This window comes from Podarcis liolepis (genome assembly GCF_965112155.1).
Source record: "Podarcis liolepis genome assembly, chromosome: 10".
Taxonomy (NCBI): domain Eukaryota; kingdom Metazoa; phylum Chordata; class Lepidosauria; order Squamata; family Lacertidae; genus Podarcis; species Podarcis liolepis.
Genome location: NC_139562.1, coordinates 24,675,554 through 24,693,678, shown reverse-complemented (window position 1 = coordinate 24,693,678; position 18,125 = coordinate 24,675,554). Strand labels below are relative to the sequence as shown.

Sequence of the window (18,125 nt, the reverse complement as noted above, 5' to 3'; positions counted from 1 at the left end):
TCTAGGGGAAAGGACTCCGCCCTCCTCCCATTCCCACACCAAAGTCAGCAACAGATCAAGAACTTTGGGTGCAAAAAGATCTCAAGTTTCAATCCCTGGCATTTTTAGCTAAAAATTATCTCAGGAAGCACATGGTGGGAAATACCAGCGGGAATCTTTTTCAGCCAGAGGACCACATTCTGGGACCATGTGCCCGTGGGAGTGCTGAGAGGGAGCCAAGGGTGATGAACAGCGGCAATCTTACCATTGTTCAGTAGGCTACATTACAGTCACAACCAAAAATCTGAGGTTTATACATACTTCAAGGACATATTCTAGTCAGGCAAAAGCACGTGAGGAAGTGGGGAGAAGGGTGTGTGGCCTGAGGAGAGTCTCAGGGCTGGCCAGAGGGGCTCAGAGGGCCACATTTGACCTCTGGGCCTGAGGTTCCTCACCCTGCCTAAGAGGCCAAAGAACCACTGTACATGGCTAAATGGATCAATGACCTGTCTCAGTTTAAGGCACCTTCATAGGATCATATGTTGCCATTCTATAACCTATGATTCATGGGAGGTGAGCCTGACCCCATCCATTGGTAGGAGAAGAAGCAGGTGTGGGGAACTTCCTTCTTGCTTCCCTGCCACAATGATCTCCCACTGCCAGTTGCCATAGGGCTGCAGAGCTGGAAGGAAGTGTTCTCTGGCCTTCAACACTGGCCAGGGGACTCCGGAAGGCCACAGTCAGATAGTACCCTTTGCCTTCCAGGAAGAACATATTGGCATGGGTTGAGATCAGCTTGGCCCCATCCCCTCAGCCAACTGTTCCAGTACTTGCTTTATTCTTTCTTCATCATTCCCTTTTCTTTTGTATCACATGTATTAGATTGCGAGCCTGTGGGCAGGAATTGGCTTATCTTCTAACACATGCACTTAGTGCTCAGGAAATTTTAGGTGAATTGTAAGTGCTAGTAATCAATCTATGTAACAGCAACAGTAGCAGCAGCACCAACAAATTAATGCCTGCAATGTGCATCAAAATGAGATAGGAGCATTGCTTACCTGATTGGGTCCAGTGTGAGTGCACTCTGCATTTTTATCACACCCACCATTATTCTCCACACAGGGATTGATTTCTTTATGTGGCAAACACAACAGAGGAAAAAATGTGAGTACTGTTCTGATTCTGAGAGGCACTGCCAAATGAAAGCTACTAGTTTCCAATAATTCTTGCTTGCTGTTGCCCACTAGGATCCCCCTTGGTTTGGCTACAAGATTATGGTATTTGTAGCAGTTTGTGATGGCAATGCTATACTCCTTTCCTTGAAGGAGCTAAAGGACTTGCAGTCACATCCAAAGTCTGCAAGTTTTGTCAAATGTGTAAAGATTTTCTTATGCATGGAGATTTTATTTTTACTTTTACTTGGGGCCACTTTGAATCAAACCACCCTACATGTGAATTATGAAATGGTTCTGTCCTGTTAATACCTTCACTCTCTGAACATGTGAAACCATGTCTGCATGATTATAAAAAAAATATTCCTAAGAGGTAAGGTTGTGACTCGTGACTCAGTTCAGAAAATCAGCAATCGCCCTATTCTCCAAGCAGCTGTCTTAAAAAACAAAAACATTTATGGTTTACATGAGAATGTATCAATACATATATTATGTAGTCATGCTGCCTATTTATCAGTCTCTTAAGATCTTAAACTATAAAACAAGCACCTACCAAAGCAGACGATCCCATCTCCAGTGTAACCTGCATTGCAAAGACACACTCTGTTTCCTGGAGTGGTGCGTCTGCATTCTGCTTTGAGAGAACAACCTCCATTGCTGGTTTCACATGCATTGATAGCTGTGAAATAACAAATAATATAAAGTATGGCTGCAATCCTCAAGCTGCTTTGGGTGATTTCAAATAGCATGCAGTAGCACACATAGGTTTGCCAGAAAAATACAACCATACAGTGGGGGCAAAGTGTTGATGTATGCTGTGTGTGACACCAAGTGGCAGTTTTGCTGAGAAAGAGAGAAGCACCGTTGGGGAACGTTCTCTGTGGGAACATTAGCTGCCTTGCTGTTTGCCTCTATCGACGTCCTACCATTTGTTGGAGCGTGTGCAGAGTCCCCATTCAACACGCCAACGGAGTGCGCCAATGGAACCAAAAAGCACCACAGTTTTAGGTAGGGTCAGTCCCTTTACTGACAGTACAACGCAGTTCCCACAGCTTTTAGGTTATGTACAGTTGTAGTATACAGTCCTTCCAGCAGCATACAGCCTCCTTGCAGCGTTCCAGCACAGACTAGGCTCTGGCCAAGAGCAAACTTGCTCCACAACACAAGTGGATTTCTACTTTAGATTGTGCTGAGTTACTCTCACATGCTTAACTAGTTTCAGGTGCAAGACAAATTAGCCAGCACACCCAACTTAACCTTTCCTGTCTTTTTTCCTCTGCGTGCATAGACGCTTATATATCAACACTATTTGCATATTTGCAAATAAAGAATATACTTTTTAAAAAAACATTGTAACCTTCAGTGCTCTCCCCTCTGAAGGGAGTATCATGAGTCATGCCATGCTGCTTCAGAAACTCCTCACCCCTCAAGGGAGTGGGGAGCAGACACCACACGTGACCACTTGTGAGCGGAACAGTCCTATTCATTGAAACAAATGGTGGTTCTGGTATTTTCCCAGCCTCCTGCCCCACCAGTTTCTTGTGAATGGGAGGCACAGTGAATATGGTATGTCAAATGGAAAAGGACAAAGTCTACTTGCCTGTACAATATGTCCCATTCCCTTTAAACCCTGCTGCACACTTGCAGTATGCTCTGCCATAGGAATTGAGAAGGCAGCTGAGATGGAAAAAGGAAAGTAAAACAAAACTACTTATTTTGCAGCATCACCACTGCTTATTTCATACAACACTTTTTTCCCCAAAAGGTTGACAGACCCATGAAAGCAGATCTAAAATCTCTAAGGCAATCTTTAGAAAGCTGTATTTTCTAAAAACATAGTACGTGGGACAAAAAACCAATCCTAACTTCATACACATTGTAGAATGTTTTACACAATTTTTGGTACAATATTCTCCAACGCATACCAAGCATATCATTTTATTTATTTTACTTTGTATAAAAGCATTTATATACTGCTTAATTTTTCAAAAATCTGTAAGTGGTGAGTTAAATTATAAGCAGGTCAGTAGCTTGAAATTTTATGTAATCTAACCTCTTAGAGAACTTTAAACTAGGATAATCAGTTTCTAGTTGAGTTTTTTAAAGTGTCAGGTACGTCAAATTAGAGTGCCTGAAACTTTTATGTTGCAGGGCAATTATGACAATTTCTATGCCAATTGTTGCTAGTCCATATGCGTTAACAGCTTAAATTTGGATACTGTTCCTGTGAATGACTACTGCAAAACTCCCATGCTGGTTGGTGCCTATTTTTGTCAAGCCCCCACCCTCTGTTTCAATGTTCGTGCTATAGTTGCTGGAGAAAGGTGTTATCTGAATGCAGCCTAAATATTATTAGATAGATTGCTGTCATACATACTTGGCACTGGTGTGGCAGGTACTGTTGCATTTATCACCTTTGATTTCTGCAGGGGGAAAATGACTTTGTTAGTCAACAGTATACAATCCCAATTTACCCTGCTCATCAGTTGGTCCCTTACCTTTCCTGGCGACGGTCACCTCCAGGCTTGACTACTGTAATGTTGTATTTTAATTTTGTTTTTAAGTTGTAATCATTCAACTTGTTTTTATTATTGCTTGTTAGCCACCCTGAGCCCGGCCTTGGCTGGGGAGGGTGGGGTATAAATAAAAATTATTATTATTATCAAAGAGTTGATCTATGCTTGCAGAATGGCTGATGCACAGACCACAGCAATGGCCTGATGCACAGATCAATTCAGAATGCGTGTCATGCTCTTTCTCAGAACTGCACTGAGTTTTTAAGGACGGTGTATATTTCATTAAAAAAAACAAAAACAAAAATTATCTACCCATCCAGAGGACTAAAGCACTGAGAGGGCTGAAGGTCTAAACTTGCAGACAGTGTCTTGGAAGGAATTTTGATGAACTGCAGACAATGGGACCAGAAAGAGCGAAGGCCTAATTTCAGGTTCACATTCAGCTGGTCTGAAAGAAAAGTGAACCTGTGCAGCTTCAGTGATGGTGCCTTCACTGCCTTGAGCTCTGAGTTTTAAATCTGAAGCCTCAAATGGTAGCTCAGAGTGATGGAGAGCAATCATACTTACCTTCGTCGCATTTCACACCTCTCCAGCCAACATCGCATTCGCAAGAGCCATCGCCTTTAATATCATCGTTGCATTTCCCATGGATGCAAGGACACTCTAAGTGCAGAGAGGTGATGTTGTAAGGACTGCCCCAGCGGTAACAACTGGACTATGAAGGGAGGTCTGCCTTAACGTATTATTTTGACTTCCTTTCTTGCCTTAACATACTCAAACGGGCTTATTTGACTTAAAGCATGGCTCATATATTTTGCAGATGCAAGAGCCTTTCCCATAAAGCAGAAAACACTACTGTACCAATATAGCACCTCAAGTGTACCACATTAAGATTTGTGTGATCAAGGGCTGCCCCTTTTCTTCAAAGCCACAGTAAGCTTTGAAGAACCACAGAGGTTTGCATTATGGCGAGTTGCACAGGTCCATTTTTTGCATTTCAGTGGACTCTGATGCAAAGTGACCAGATCTGAAGTCCTCAGGCTAACATGCAGCTTGGAATGTAATGATCACTCGGATTTTATACTACTTTTGAATTCTGTGATTTGGTTCTTGGAACAACAACAAAACGGACCTATGTGTCTATTCCAAGTCAAAGAGAGGCAAGCAACTTAACTAGTTGTCTCAGTGGTCTGAAACCTGAAGTACCTTGATCACAGCCGGTGCCATATTTGCCCTTGATACATTTTTCACAGGCTACTCCCTCGAATCCTGCTTCACACTCACAAGTACCATTGCCATTGAGGCCATCTAAGCAAATCCCATTTCCAAAGCAAGTGTTTCCAGCCAGTCCTGGACAAGGCTCGCACTGAGGGCCATAGAAGCCCGCACAACACTCCCTGGTCTGAAAAAGGAACAAACAAGGTAAGGCGAATGCAATTGCATATAAGAGAATAAAGGAGAAGAGGTGCCATAAAAGGACTATGAATTAAGGCAGGAACTCTTGAGCTGCCTTATTTATTGTGTGCTACAGTCTAAGATCAGCCACAGAGGCCCTCCTCACAGACCCACAAGTGGGTAATACAAGACAGGTTGGAATATGAGACAGGGCCTTTTCAGTGGTGGCCCCTAGCCTATGGAACTCCCTTCCCAAAGAGATAAGTTTAGTTCATTTTCTATTTTCTTTTAGGCATGACATAACAACTCTCCCCCCTTTGGTTAAGCAGCCAAACAACCTTAATTCTTATTGTTAATCTGATGGTGCAGGCTAGCTTTGATTATGATACATATTTGTTTGTTTTTTGCAGCTCTGGTGACTTTCAGATTTGTAAGATGTCTAATTTGTATGTGGTTTTAATTATTGGATTGGTGATGTTGTTGCTTTATGGCACAAGCAGCCAATATGATGCCCTGTAGATATTGTTGGATATTATTTTTTCAACAACCCTTGGAGGGTTTCACAGTGGCTACCCTATGGCACTTTGTCTTTGGTTTTTGTTTTTCATACCAAGCTTCTTTGAAAGGACCATGTTGCTAAGAAATCACTTTAATAAAACAATTTCTCCCTACAGATACGACAGTCAGTTCTCAATGTTCTGTTTCTCTCCCACACCTCAACCCCCTTATATTCTATCAGTGTCATGATAGTATAACAGATATGCTTTGGATGGTAAAGAATACCCACAATTGTGCTTTTACTGCATTTTGGCTGGCATCCGTAGCGAAGGGAGAATCTTTCGGAATGGAGATACAAGCAGCTCACTTTCTTGTATTTCTGTACAAAAGAAGTGGACAGTTTTACACTTAAAACATTGCATCAAATTCAGCTAATGAATATCCCCTGAAATATTTTTCAATGGAAAATGCTAATTGAACATGCCCAAATCCTATTCAAAATTTACAGTCAATTAGCACAAATGGGTAAAATAACCTGACTCACAATAAGGCACTGACAAATGAATTATTCTCTTGAACTGAATAAATATACAAAGTTTAGAAACTTCGGAGAAAATCCAGCTCCCCCTGTAAATTCAGAGGTCACAATGAAGTTTGTTTATTATGTCCTATGGATTCTGCAGCCGCAGGAGGGGGTGGATTGTCTTCTATGGGTTATATCCTATACTGGGCATACTCAGGAGTAGACCCCCCCACGCACAGCAGGGGTAGGGAATCTGTACCCTCTATATGCTGCCAGATTCCTGTTAGTCCTAGCATGAACGAATCAACAAGGCCACAAGTGTTGTAGGCAGTAACAGTTCGTGGGGTGGGGGCACTCAGCTGACGTCCTGTCACTGATTGTGGCTTACAGTGAGGGAGAGGGGTGAGGTGGCAGCAAGGTCAAGTGCCAGATTGGCTTTGCCACTGCATTTGCGCTGTGCTAATCTCACCACCACTCATCTCTCTTTAGGGAAGCCGTAGTGGCAACAGTGATGGGAGGTCAGGCAAGTGCCGTCATCCACTGCTGATTGTAATCCACCAACATCTGGAGGACCTTAAGTTCCTTACTACTTTTTATAGCAAGTTAATTCTAAAATATTTACCAGTGGTGTAGTTCCAATAGGACAGCTAGGTACGGCCAAGCACGACAAACACTTTCCCTTGAAAACAAAGCAAACATATATTTTCAGAGGAAGGGACCATGATATATACTTGTGCAGGCCTTTGCACATGTCACAAATGCCTTAAGTGTGCAGAGGTTTGGCACCATCTATTTTTATCCAAATGAACCCTTGGGTGCACACTGACAATTTCCCCCCAGTTTCATTAGTGCCTCCCACAATTGTTCCCTACAGTTACATGTTGCATGTTTTAACAATGGTAGCCTGACACCATTTAATTTATTCATCCCTAACCATTGACCATTTGTGCAAAAACCAGCAGAGGGAAAATGAAGGATATTGAGAGACCGAATGTGCCATTTCAATCCTTGATAGGCCATAAAACTCACCTGGTGCACTGCCTATGAACCTAATATTCCTCACAGGGCTGTTCTGAGGATAAACTAGGGAGGCAGGAGTAATATAAGCTGCCCTGAGCACCTTGCAAAAAAGGGTGGAATAAAAATGTCACTGCAAATATATTTAAACAAAGAGCTGCAAGCTTGGGAGTTTATTTGCAATGAAATTGACTCACTGATTGATTCACGTGCATGTAGTTTGAAATGGCAAACTAGAGACCCTACTTGCAAGTAACTATACTAGCTTGACTTTTAACTTGCAAACTTGAAGGGGGCAAACGTGTTTTGTATGCCATCTTGTGTTTATGTTGAAAGCAGCCTCTATGTTCAAACCCTGCTGCAACAGCCACAACTACTAGTAAAAGCAAGTATCTATGCTTGCATTCCTTGCTTGCATCTCCTACATCCAGTAGAAATAGGGGGAAAGTAGGGAAGATCTTTGGACAAACCCTGGGATGGATTGATCAATGGCCTGATTTAGCAAAAGCCAGCTTCACATAGTACCATATAGATATTTCTACTTGTCAGATCACTAAAGCTGTATAAAATCAGATCAAAGATTGTAGGGTTAAATTAGTCAATGTATGTTAATGGACAGTATTGCCCTGTATTGCATTCTACCAAACTGCAAAGTGAAGACTTATTTTCCTGGAGGACTCACTGAATAAATATATGTTCTATATATTAATTATTTTTCTTTAAAGAAATGAAAACACATCTAATGTATATAAACATTTGTAACGTACACAAACACACATAATATATACACAGAAAGGCACTTACAGGCACTACCACAGTATTGTTGCTATCACATCTGTTCTTCTGGATTTCCATTACCCTTTCCAGTCCATGAATTATTCCTTTATCAGTTGCAACATTTGGGTAACTTAAGGGCGCCTCATTTATGTAGAGCTGCACACAATAGGTTATCAGTTTAGTACACACCAGGCGGACATACTTAAAGGATCATTTGTTGCATTAACTTTTACACAGCAAATATTATCTAGCTATTCCAGCAACTGTAATAAAAGGCACTGCAGAGGAAAGAATTGAATTTGAAGCGTGCAGTTGAAAAAGGTCTCACATTGCACATTAAGGGCTGCAGCTCAGTGAGAGCATGCAGAAGGCCCCAGGACCAGTCTGCAACATCTCCAAATAGGGAGAAATCTGGAGAGCCGTTGCCAGTCACTGTGGAAAATACTGAGCTAGATGGACCAATTGTCTAACACGTATAAGGCAGCTTCCTATGTACCCAATTCATCTTATTTCCCAAAGACCTTCCAACTCTGTTATCTATAAACATATGACTCTAGTTGTGTGCATATCACTGTACATCAATCTGCACTGGCTGGCTGTGGGTGTGCAACTGTTTGCCGGACTGTCCATACTACTCAGCAGCAGATGCCACATTGGGGTGCCACTAGTCTCCTGACCTCCAGTTGGTTATGTCGCTGCTGCTGCTCACTGGGAAATACAGTGAGGGGGCAGAGATGTGACTGATTAAAGGACAGGTGAGTGACAGCAGCTGAACACACCTGCTGCTATTGATTCCACTCTTACCATTGCTCCTTTCCCGTTATTTCTTTCTCAAAACTAAGCAGTGGAATCCTATACCTGCCTACTCAGAAGTAACCCCAATTGTGTTCCCCAGTAAGTTTATATAGAACTGCAGCCTAAATGGCCAATTCTGATTTGTACAACTAAATAAAGCAAAGGAAAATTGTAAGTAGCTTGAATAAACATAACAAACTGTTCTTTTCACTTTAAGAAGGCCTTTATCTACCAGAGTTTCCCAAACTTGGGTCTCCTCTAACCAGCAGGACCAGTAGTCGGGCGTGATGGGAACTGTAGCCCCCAAACAGCTGGAGACCCAAGTGTGGGAAACCCTGAATACTATCCAGAAAAGTCACCATCCCAAGAAAAATGCAGCTTCATAATTGCAACAACAGGGACCTTAAAACAGTTGCTAGTCAATGCCAGAAGTTAATGCTGATTCATTTGCTCTTAATCCCAATTTCTGAACTTGAACTCAAGTTCTTAGCTCAGCACTTAACGCATAAGCTTTCTCTACATTCAGTTACCCAGATGCAAATCTTTTTCTGGATGAGGTATTCAGATAAGCAGGCAGTTCCAAAAGCCAACATAATTATCAACAAGGCTTATACAAAGTACCTGGCCATCATGAGTGATGAATCCCACTCTAAAGGACAATCCAAGCATGGTTTCCTTGAACATCCCATTATGCATGTCATTCTTCAGCAGCTTCTCCTCTAAAATAACATGGTATCGGATCTGGTTTTCATCCTGCAGATTAAATTGATAATTTATGTTACATACTTGAGCAAGGTGTGGACTTCCAAGCTTTCTGTGATAAAAACAGATGCCAGCAGCAACCAGTAGACAAAGGATTTTATTATCAATTAGCTGTAGGTTGGAGCCAGACAATATATGTTTTCGAGAGTGGCTGCCGGGACCATATAACACTGGTCCTATAGGATCTTCTCTGGCTCCCAGTATGTTTACGAGCATAATTTAAAGTGTTGGTGCTGACCTTTAAAGCCCTAAACGGCCCCGTCCTGTATACCTGAAGAAGCATCTCCACCCCCATCATTCAGCCTGGACACTGAGGTCCTCCTCCAAGAGTTTTCTGCTGGTTCCCTCACTGAGGGAAGCAAAGTTACAGGGAACCAGGCAGAGGGCCTTTTCGGTAGTGGCACTCTCCCTGTGGAATGCCCTCCCTTTAGATGTCAAGGAAATAAACAACTATCTGACTTTTAGAAGACATCTGAAGTCAGCCCTGTATTGGGAGGTTATTAATGCTTGATGTTTTAAAATATGTTGTAAGCTGCCCAGAGTGGCTGGGGAAACCCAGCCAGATGGGCGGGGTATAAATAAAAAATTACTATTATTATTTAAATTATTAACAGTGGCATGAAACAGGTATCATTTCGCATGGTATGAATGTGTATCCCATCATTGTATGGTAAATTAAATTTGTAGGGCTTCATTCTGCTTTTTAAACCTACAAACCCCATTTGACCATCTGCACTAGGGGAATGAGTGTGCACACAATGGATAATAAATAATAATAATAATAATAATAATAATAATAATAATAATAATAATGGCATAAGGCAGGCTCTGCTCACAGCCCCTGCTATGCAGAGCTAAAAGTGTAGAAGAATCAGCAAAGGTTCACAGAGACCAGGCATCCCCAAACTCGGCCCGTAAATGTTTTTGGGACTACAATTCCCATCATCCCTGACCACTTGTCCTGTTAGCTAGGGATGATGGGAGTTGTAGTCCCAAAATATCGGGAGGGCCGAGTTTGGGGATGCCTGACATAGAAGAATGTTGTATATCACACCACAGCACTTCCTTTAAGTGAGCAGCCTTTTTGCATTTTTAGTTTTTTCTTAAAGCACCAACCACGCAGCAAGAGAAACGGTTGCAAATATGTCCTGATAAAAAGTTTGGAAACCAATACATACCAGGGAGCTTAACTGTTTGTTCTTGAGGTAGGTTTCAATGGCACTGTTGCTTGGGGCAAAAATGGTATAAGTGGTAGCAGCTTCTATTTCACTTGCCAGATTATATTGCTGTTGTAAAGAGAGAAATGCGTTGTTTTTTTAAAAAATGGACTGTTACCTATTATCTGCATGGCAGTTCAAATAAAAGCATGGATACATGCAATAATGCATGGCACTTCTCAAAAAGGCATGAAGACTTACAATAACGTAACCCCTGAAAATGGAGTAATCTGGCATCTGTTCTAAGCGGGCAAGCAGTTTGGGCAATGTGCCACTGGCTCCCCGGAGGGGTGTCAGAACCTGCAAACAAAAACACAAGGCCAATTTTAAACAGCAGGCACAGTAGCGCAAAGCATTTAAAACAATATCAACAATATAAAAAGAAAATAATTTTGAGAAACTATTTTTTCCCGTTTTACGTGATGTTAAATGGCCAATCTAGAGGGAGGGAGGGAGGGAGAAAAACACCAACTCAATATTTTAAACATTTAGTATTTTTTTTTTACCTCAGTTTCCTAACTATTAATAATAAGGAAGCAAATACCTTATCAATTACATGTATAATCCCATTTGTTGCTGCAATATCACCTGCTACGATGTTGGCTCCATCAACAGAAAAATTCTGGAAAGCAAAGGTGGGGGGGGGGGAACCATTTATGTAAATAAAACTACCAGGTTTCAAATCACAGCTGGCTTAGGACCTGTGATCTCTCAGGCCCAAAAGCTAAATGCAGCCTTCCAGGTCACTCTGTGTGGCTCTTGGAAGACTCCCCTGATTTACGCCCCACCCCCCACCCCCAGAGCCTTTGCCAAGCATTTTCCAAAACAATATGACAGCTGAAACACATTTGAAATTCACATGTCTCCAATTTTTGTGATGTAGTTCTCCAATTAGTGTTTACAAACATTCACATATTAGGGGAAAGTGTGCATTCAGATGAATACACATAGTGAAAATACCACGCAGAAATGCATTGTACTTGTAGAAATTGCCTGCAAAAACGTGTGACTAGTCAGAATTACATACAAAAATGTGTTTATTGGGGGAAATTAACATTGAAATTCTTCAATGAAGATTCTTTTTTCCTTTTTTAAAAAAGCAGATTGCTGCAGAAATGTGGAGAACTGAAATTCAGATTGGAAAAATGAGAAACAGAGAACAGGAACTAACGGCCCCTTCCATACCTACCACTAGATAAAAATCACACTCATAGTGTCTGAGGCCCATACTACCGAGTTCTTACTCCCTTGCTCAAAACAGGGGCATATTCAAACACAAGATGATATCTGATTAGCACATTTCTCTTGGCACACATAAGAACAGCCTGTGAGTGAGAGTACGGGTGAACTTACTCCACTTTCTTTGGACAAAGCCAGGAAGTTTCCAAGCAGAGATGTTGCCAGCCCATTGGATGACGACAAGGTTTGGAGGTCAGAAACTGTGTATGCTCCCTGTAATACATGGTGCCTAACAGAAATGCAAGTTAGGTTCAAGTGACGTGAAAGTTATGGCTGCTCAGATTTTCCTACAACAGAAACCCAATTCTCTTTCAAACACCATTTGAGCCAGGAGCAGTTAATATGTTAATAGGTTAGGAGGTGCTTCCCTTTCCTACACAAGCTGCTGGCAATTTGTTTCCTGGAACTATTTGGGAGGGACCAATTACATAGTTCCTAATCTTCCTCCATGCCACCTGAGTGATGGAGAATCTGCTGGTCCTCCACATGCCGTTGGGAGTTCAGTAACTCTATTGGCTACATTGGCTGGGGCTGATGGGAAATGGAGTCCAACTGCATCAGCAAGGCCCCATCCCTGGTATAAAAAATGCAGGTGAGTGGCTTCCTTGCCATTGCTGTCAATATATAGATTGCTATTCAGTCAGGTGGCTAACATGTAAAGCTGAACAATACTCCTCCAACTTTCATAGTTGTGTAGAAGATAGCTGCTGTGTTTATTTCAGCATTGGAAACCAGAATCACTTCACTGATTGTGGAGTAGATGGAGCAGCTATTGCATAACCAGTGGATATATGGCAGTTGCATTGTCATTATGAATGTAGAAGGAGTTGTGCCCTGGATTCAAATCAAGACACCAGTGAAAACTCATTGGATGGAGGCCCTTGCGCCAGCCACAAAAAAAATCACAGGATGCAGGACAAGTATTAGGGGCTGGAAGACTGGTACAGAAGGGGTTGTGGGTATTTTACCTAGTTTTCTTAAGTGAGTTAATTTTTTTTAGCACTAGCTCTTAATGTGTAAACCTCGGCTCTGATCATGCCCCTTGGTACAGAAGCCTATCACAATAATTAAGAAGACAATTCCGGTAAAGGATAAAGTACTTTATAAAAGCATTTAAATGGAATGGCCAGGGTGAAAAAATGTTTGACATACTTTATTAGAGTTTGGATGTTGTTTTTTGACATCCAGAAATTTCTCTCCTCTTGGTCCATGTTCTGAATTGCTTGCTGAGAAGGCACAAGGAGGGTTAGATTTGCTGCATTTGCCAGTAATGTCTTCACTGCAGCTGCCTAAATCACAAGACAAAACGCATTGCCATTAATTTGTTAATATTGTAAGCTCTTCTATAGACCAGCATCAGTCTTTGGCTGTTGCCAACAGTGGAAGGACTTCATCTTCTGAAAAGGAGCCTAGTTATCAGGTTCAGAAAAGGGCAAGCAAAATCATATGTGGGGATAGAGAGATGGGGCATAGATAGGAGACTGTTATGGCTTATAACCCAATTACACCACGGGTCGTCGGCTAGAGTGAGACTCACACCTGCGGGAAACCTATCCAACGAGGTCCCAATAAATAGAGGTGTGCGCCAAGGCTGCATTTTGGCCCCACTCCTCTTCAACCTGTTTATTAGCGATATGAAGCTCTTTCTGAATGAGCCTCAAGCCAACATTCATGCCCCCCGCCTAGCCGATTTTCGCTGCCCTTTGCTCCTATACGCCGATGATGCAGCGATTCTTTCCTACTCTAGAGTCGGTTTATGCAGAGCTCTAAAGATTTTTGCGGCTTATTGTAAACTCAACCATCTGACAATTAATCATGGGAAATCTAAAGTCCTGGTCTTTACCAGGTCTCGGAAAACTTACAGCTGGAAGTTAGATGGAGTCCAATTAGAACAGGTTTTCAAATTTAAATACCTGGGAGTCTTTTTTCACTACAACCTAAGCTGGAAGCCACAGATACAGTATTTACTAAACAAAGGGAAAACAATACTTTATGCTCTACTCCAATTTTTTGCGGCTGACGGAGCCTCCCACATCCCCTCTGCATTGAAGGTATACTACGCAAAAGTGGTTTCCACCCTCTGCTATGCTGCCCCGCTCTGGGCCCCTGGGTCCAATTTAACATCGCTGGAGACATTGCAGAATCAGTTTCTCCGTCGCCTCCTGAAACTCCCCATGTGTGTGAGCAACGCAGCCATACGTCTGGAGTTAAGGATTGCAACATTGGAGACTGCCATCTGGAAGCGAGTCTTTGGCTATTGGCTGTCCAGCTGGCATAGGCTTCCCGACCATTACCTTTTTCAGTGCCTCTGGCGGGACGAATTTGTTAATCCGTGGGTAGGAAAAATCCATGCCAAACTTCTGAGCATCGGAATTTCCCCAGCGGACTCCCTAAAGATGAACTTACGCTCAGCTAAAAGCCTCATTGAGCAAAGATTAGCAGACATTGAAAATCAACACAACCTTGCCAAAGGTGGGGGTGTCTGCTCCCCCAGGTATCACGGAATAACCCCACCACTTGACCTTCCATCATACATGTCATCTCTTTCATCAGTACCACACCGACTTGCATTTATTCGTGCAAGGTTCAATGTCCTTCCATCGAACCTGCTGAGCCACAGATTTTCCAAGGGTTTGGTGTCTCCGCTATGCGTGTGTGATGGGAAAACTGTTGAATCTCTTCCACATATAATGTTCAACTGTCCCCTACATAGCATAGCCAGGACTAAATTCCTGGGCCCTGCTTTACTGCGCTTGGTTAGCAGGCCTGCTGAGTCACACGCCGCACTGCTTTTGCAGGATTCAGATCCTTCTGTTACTCTGCAGGTGGCGAGATTCCTGAATGCGGTTATCTCACATGCAAAAACCACCAAAAAACAACAACAACATCAAAATCTAATCGGACAGTTATGATGAGAGTGCATGTCGGATCTCGTCTCCAGTTTTCCTTTTCTGTGAACCGTCCCTTGGAGCTCCCCGGGCCACATCCTGTTATTTGGCTTTGCCCAATGACCCACCCTTGCATCGCAGTGTCCACCTTCTGTTGTCAGATATTTCGGTTTTTAAGCCTTTGTGCTTTTTTATGTTTGTACATATTTTATGGGCTAATAGCCGTAAATAAATAAATAAATAAATAAAAATAAATAAAAATATGTGGGGATAGAGTAAATTCCCTATGAGGAATGCTAGTTTTTTGTTTTAATTTTGAAAAAGGTAAGAAGGGACGTGATCGAGGCGTATAAAATTATGCATGGTGTGTGGAGAAAGCAGAAATACATTTTTCTCCCTCTCTTATGATACTAGAACTCAGACATCCAGTTAAGCTGGATGTTGGAAGTATCAAAAGGACAGGCAAAAGGAAGAGCTCCTTCACTCCCACAAAAAGTTGGTTGGCCACCAACTTGGAAGGCTTCTAAAGAGGATTAAACAAGATTCTTGGAAAACAAGTTACAGATAGGTAGCCGTGTTGGTCTGCCATAGTCAAAATAAAAAAATTCCTTCTAGTAGCACCTTAAAGACCAACTAAGTTAGTTCTTGGTATGAGCTTTCGTGTGCATGCACACTTCTTCAGATACACAGAAAACAAGGAAAACAAGGAAAACAAGGCTATCGGTCGCTACTAAGCTAGCCATTGTGGCAATGATCTACCTCCACTGTCTGAGGCAGCAGGCCTCTGAAAACCAGCAGCTAGGAACCACAAGTGGGGAGAGGGCTGTTGTGCTCAGGTCCTGATTTCAGGCTTCCCATTGGCATCTGCTTGGACACCCTGAGAACAGGATGCTGAACTAGATGGGCTTTTGGCCTGAGCCATAAGGCTCTTCCTTTGTTCATGAGCAAACAAACACGTTGCAACCCAGAGGCTGGCTGAGGGGGTCTTTGAAATGTGCATAATTGCTGTCCCATCGGTAGGACAGCACTGAGGAAAGCTCTGCTGATGCAGATGTACTACGCATAATGGGAGGACTACATTTGTATCTCTAAGATGCAAAGTCTCCTTGTTTCCCTGGCATGGCCCTACAGCTGGCATAGTTAACTTCCCTCCCACTGGTGTTAATAAGGGCCAAATGGGGAAATTAACGTTTGTCCGGGGGAGGGGTGTGTGAAGCGACCCCCTCCTGTCCTGACCATAGCTGACAACGTTTCCCTTTTTTTAAAGGGAAATTCCCTTATTCCGAATAGGATTCCTCGCAAGAAAAGGGAAAAGTTGACAGCTATGGTCCTGACTGCATCTCATGCCAGTAGGCTATAGGAAGTGGCAGCAGCTGCGCCACAGATTCTCTCCCCGCCCACCCTCCACAGGAATTGCTCTGGTCATGTCTTTCAATATATTTTTAGAAGAGGTACTCACACCAACCCACTCATTAAATCCAGCTGCTTCCGACAGAGAAGACAATTCCTGAGCAGAGAGAGAAAGAAAGATAAATGACATGTACAGATGGCCCACAGCTTAGTGGATGAGCCCATGCTTTCCAAGCACATGGTCTCAGTTTGAAGTCCCTGGCATCTCCTGTTCTGCAACAATGGAATATTTTGCATCTCATTTGTATGAAGATGTAAGATGACAGCTGGTATATCGATAATGTTTCATCTGCAATATGCTTTTCTATAGTTAACAGTTGCTGTGAATTAACCTGAGCCATACCCATCACTTGTTCCAAGTGATGGCACTTGGAACCTTATTGGTACTGTAAATTTGCTTTTGGAGTTCTTCCCCCAGATTTTATGTATATGTGAGTTAACATGGTAGTTATTGAAAACAGCTATACCTATTGTGGTGCTGATTGTATTCATTTTTAGGATGTATTGCATGTACTTCAGCTATGATAAAGGCAATTTTATTTAATTATATCACCTTGCTCTTAATTGACATGATACTGTTTCCTGGCAAATAAAGCATAGAAACAGTGCGTATAAACTTCCTCTAAGAAGGGGTATTTGTGCCAGGTGCCTCTGTTACATGGTGGCATTTGTAATGTAGAAGCTGAGATATTGGTCATAATCATTTAGGCAAGTGTTAGATTCCTACGCACCTCCGCTGCATTTCCATAGCATATGCTGCCGTCTCCCTCATAGCCCTTCGTACACACACATTCCCAGACTCCAGAAGATGTGAACTGACAAACAGCCTGTTAGAACAGGGAAAAAATAATCAAACACCTAGCCACCTGTGTATTCTTCCCAATGCAATATGGTTTTGCAGCATGAAAGGTTTGTGCGCTTACATAACTGGTGGGGCCCTACTTCCCGAATGCATTTCTTCTGAACAAATACTTAAAAGTACACTTTTGGGTGTTTCCAGACTGTTTTGCAGGAAGGATTCAAGTGCATACTGGAACTTTAGTTTTGCATTGTTAAAGTGGGCTAAACAATTCTGTCACCCTAGTGCAACAGATTCACTTTAAAGAAGAACCTGGCATTTTGCAGTTTGGAAAGTGATAAGGAAATGCATTGAAAAGTGTGTGACAAACTAATTAATACCAGGAAGACCAACACCCAACAAACAAATCAGAATAAATGCAAACTAATGTTCATTGTTGTGTAACTGCCCACAAACAAGTTGGAACAAATGTTCAGTAAACATTATAACCTCTGCATAAGCTTTGTGCAAGAAAATCAAGATCAATACTAAAAAAAAGACATTTAGAGGTGACCTTTGCTTAAGTGCCAGTGAAATCAACTAATTAACATCGAGTGTAGTTATCTACATGGGAAGCAAAGCCACTGTAAAGTAAATCCTTTTAATTCAAATACACTAATTAAGGTGTTAGTTGCAAGAATTATTCAGCTAATGCTTAGAGCTCTATTATAAGATTGGGAGGGGAGGAATAATCAGCCTCTGTTTTGAAAGCCACTGTTCTGTTTTGTCTCAACAGTGTCTGCACAGTGAATTATTGTTTGTTTGCCCTGCTCTTTGGATAACAGTTGTTAATTTAGGGCTACTGCAAATGTGGCATTCATCCTATATTGGTAATACCTCTGTACAAAGTGCCAGAGAGGGAGGTGACCTGTCAGATAAATTTTAAGTGAGACTTTTCTATTGCCACTTGATAAATAAGAAGGGGAGGTGGTGAGGCAGAGTTCAAGGACTTGTGTGGTTTGCAGAGTTGGCAGGAGGCATCTAGACCACATCATGCTCCTGAATGTTTTTGTTTAGAATATAGCTTGCTTTGACCAAACCCAATCTGATATCAAACCATGGAGAATTTGTTAGTCCTAAATTGATCCCAAGTCTCTCC

General features: G+C 42.2%; 1 protein-coding gene across 2 annotated transcripts in view; it reads right to left on the bottom strand.

The window, feature by feature from the left end:
- STAB2 (stabilin 2) overlaps nt 1–18,125 on the bottom strand; it is a 91,564-nt gene that overhangs the window by 36,936 nt on the left and 36,503 nt on the right. For both annotated transcript variants that reach the window (XM_083461824.1, XM_083461823.1), the window contains exons 27-43: nt 16,920–17,015; nt 16,238–16,285; nt 13,043–13,179; nt 12,005–12,119; nt 11,196–11,273; nt 10,853–10,951; nt 10,613–10,720; nt 9,294–9,425; nt 7,905–8,033; nt 6,706–6,762; nt 5,850–5,939; nt 4,874–5,069; nt 4,235–4,330; nt 3,529–3,574; nt 2,752–2,828; nt 1,705–1,830; nt 1,038–1,111 (exon numbers count right to left, since the gene is read on the bottom strand). In XM_083461824.1, coding sequence (XP_083317950.1) covers nt 1,038–1,111; nt 1,705–1,830; nt 2,752–2,828; nt 3,529–3,574; nt 4,235–4,330; nt 4,874–5,069; nt 5,850–5,939; nt 6,706–6,762; nt 7,905–8,033; nt 9,294–9,425; nt 10,613–10,720; nt 10,853–10,951; nt 11,196–11,273; nt 12,005–12,119; nt 13,043–13,179; nt 16,238–16,285; nt 16,920–17,015 — 1,704 coding nt within the window. The remainder of the gene's footprint in view (nt 1–1,037; nt 1,112–1,704; nt 1,831–2,751; nt 2,829–3,528; nt 3,575–4,234; nt 4,331–4,873; nt 5,070–5,849; nt 5,940–6,705; nt 6,763–7,904; nt 8,034–9,293; nt 9,426–10,612; nt 10,721–10,852; nt 10,952–11,195; nt 11,274–12,004; nt 12,120–13,042; nt 13,180–16,237; nt 16,286–16,919; nt 17,016–18,125) is intronic.